We start from the raw sequence: 1,860 nt of genomic DNA, 5'->3' as shown, positions 1-1,860 counted from the left end.
ATAGAAAAGTTTGTTTATTCGGCGGCCATCTTTGCAACACCAGCAGGCAGTTATTATCTCCAGTCATGTGAGACGAGTACAGAAGACTTAAGAATTGTGTGCATTCGTAATTTGCATCAGTTGCATCAGTTTTAGTCTGTCTCATATTAAATGATGTTAATGTATTGTTGATATATAAACTACAGGGTTCGTACGGTCATAAAAATCTTGGAAAAGTGATGGAATTTGAAATTAGCAATTCCCAGGCCTGGATAAGTTGTGGAAAAATAAAAATACCCAGAATTTGCTCTACAAATCTATTTTGAGGGAATAAATACATCAGCACAGAGTTAATTCATCAATTTAGCCCTGCAAAATGGAGCTCTCAGGATTTGACATACATTATATTATTAAAGATTGTGTGTCAACATTTTATCTGATTCATTTTAGACCTACTATAAACTATTTTAATTATAGTTTTAGTTAATCTTTGGTTTTATTGTCCATGTCTGCACTGATGTTTTAAAAATCGTATGGTCATGAATATTTGCCTTGAAGGCATGGGAAAGGCACGAAAGAGTGTATGAACCCTGAAAATAAGTTCGGAGGTGTTAAATTATAAAGTACAAATACTTCGTTACTTAAGTATATCTATACTTCTATCTATATTTTACAGGAGAAGACTTTTTACTTTTACTCCTCATATTACAATATATAATATAAAATATAAAATAATACTTCAGTAGATACAGATACAGCATTTTACAGCAGTCTGATGGAGCACTCTGAGCACCCGGTGCTTTTATCTATTTGAATTTATCTCACTGAAATGAATCAACACATATTCACATCTGCAGTGTTAAACTTTATTTAAAATTGACAGAATACATATGATCAGCTGGGTGTTACAAACACCGCCACCTTTAGCAATCAGGTGAGGTTGTACACCAGATGGTATCAGTCCACTTGCTGTAGACCAGGTAGCAGGGGTTCACCCTATTGATGGTAAATTCATATAATTTGCCCGGAATCAAATTACGTATAATTACTGCTCTGTAAAACGCACAGACGATCGACTGGTTGCTTGCATCAGGGATTTCTGAATTTTGGACCTTGTATTGGATCTGGAACTCTTCGTCTGGCTCGTCCTGCTCCTGCTCCTGCTCCTCAATTCTACAGTACAGGTAGGCGACTTTCGATAACACGACACAGAGGTCTCTCGCAAAGATCACTGGCTTCTTGAGTTTTAGTTCCAAAGTAAGCCGCGGAACTACTACAGCCTCTGTGGCCTCGAAGATGAGCTTGTGACGGTTGTGGACAGGACCAAGCAACAGGGAGTTTTCAAACTCTGCAGCAGTGTCCTGAAGTTCTGACATTTTACGGTCAATGTCGTCTTCTTCACGAACAACGTATCCATGATGGATTTTGTCAGCAATGACTGCTATCTCTTCCTTGCTCCTGACAAGCTTTTTGAGGAGCTCTGTCTGATAGGCCAGTTGCACTCTCACTTGGGACTTGGCGTCACATTTCACCCGCATAAACCTCTGTGGGTCAAGGTTCTGCACAGGGACAGACATGGTGGTTTGTGTTTCCAAATACTTGCCTTTGATTTCGATGTAGAAGGAGCACCTACGGAATAATTCCTGCTTGTTGAAGTAAGTGCGGATCTGATCTGCACATTACATTTGTTTAAAAGAAATACTCCTGTATTGTCTACAGGAGTATTTCTGTACATAGCAAAAATTCATATCCTCTCATTTTAAAAATAATGCATTAATGAACACAATACAGAAATTACAGTACTTTCTCCGTAAATGTATATCAAAATGATTAAAATACATTGTTAATATAAAATGAGATATGTCATAGCTTTTAGATAGC

At 37.5% G+C, this 1,860-nt stretch overlaps 1 protein-coding gene across 1 annotated transcript; it reads right to left on the bottom strand.

Moving 5' to 3' along the window:
* Positions 1–902: 902 nt before the first annotated feature.
* On the bottom strand, positions 903–1,556 carry LOC125782472 (fibronectin type III domain-containing protein 11-like). The gene has a single exon (XM_049466670.1). The coding sequence runs from the start codon at positions 1,554–1,556 to the stop codon at positions 903–905; it is 654 nt and encodes a 217-aa protein (XP_049322627.1).
* Between the last annotated feature and the right edge of the window lie 304 nt (positions 1,557–1,860).

The sequence above is a fragment of the Astyanax mexicanus genome, chromosome 17 (assembly GCF_023375975.1).
Source record: "Astyanax mexicanus isolate ESR-SI-001 chromosome 17, AstMex3_surface, whole genome shotgun sequence".
Classification (NCBI taxonomy): Eukaryota; Metazoa; Chordata; class Actinopteri; order Characiformes; family Acestrorhamphidae; genus Astyanax; species Astyanax mexicanus.
This window is presented reverse-complemented; position numbering and strand designations above follow the sequence as displayed.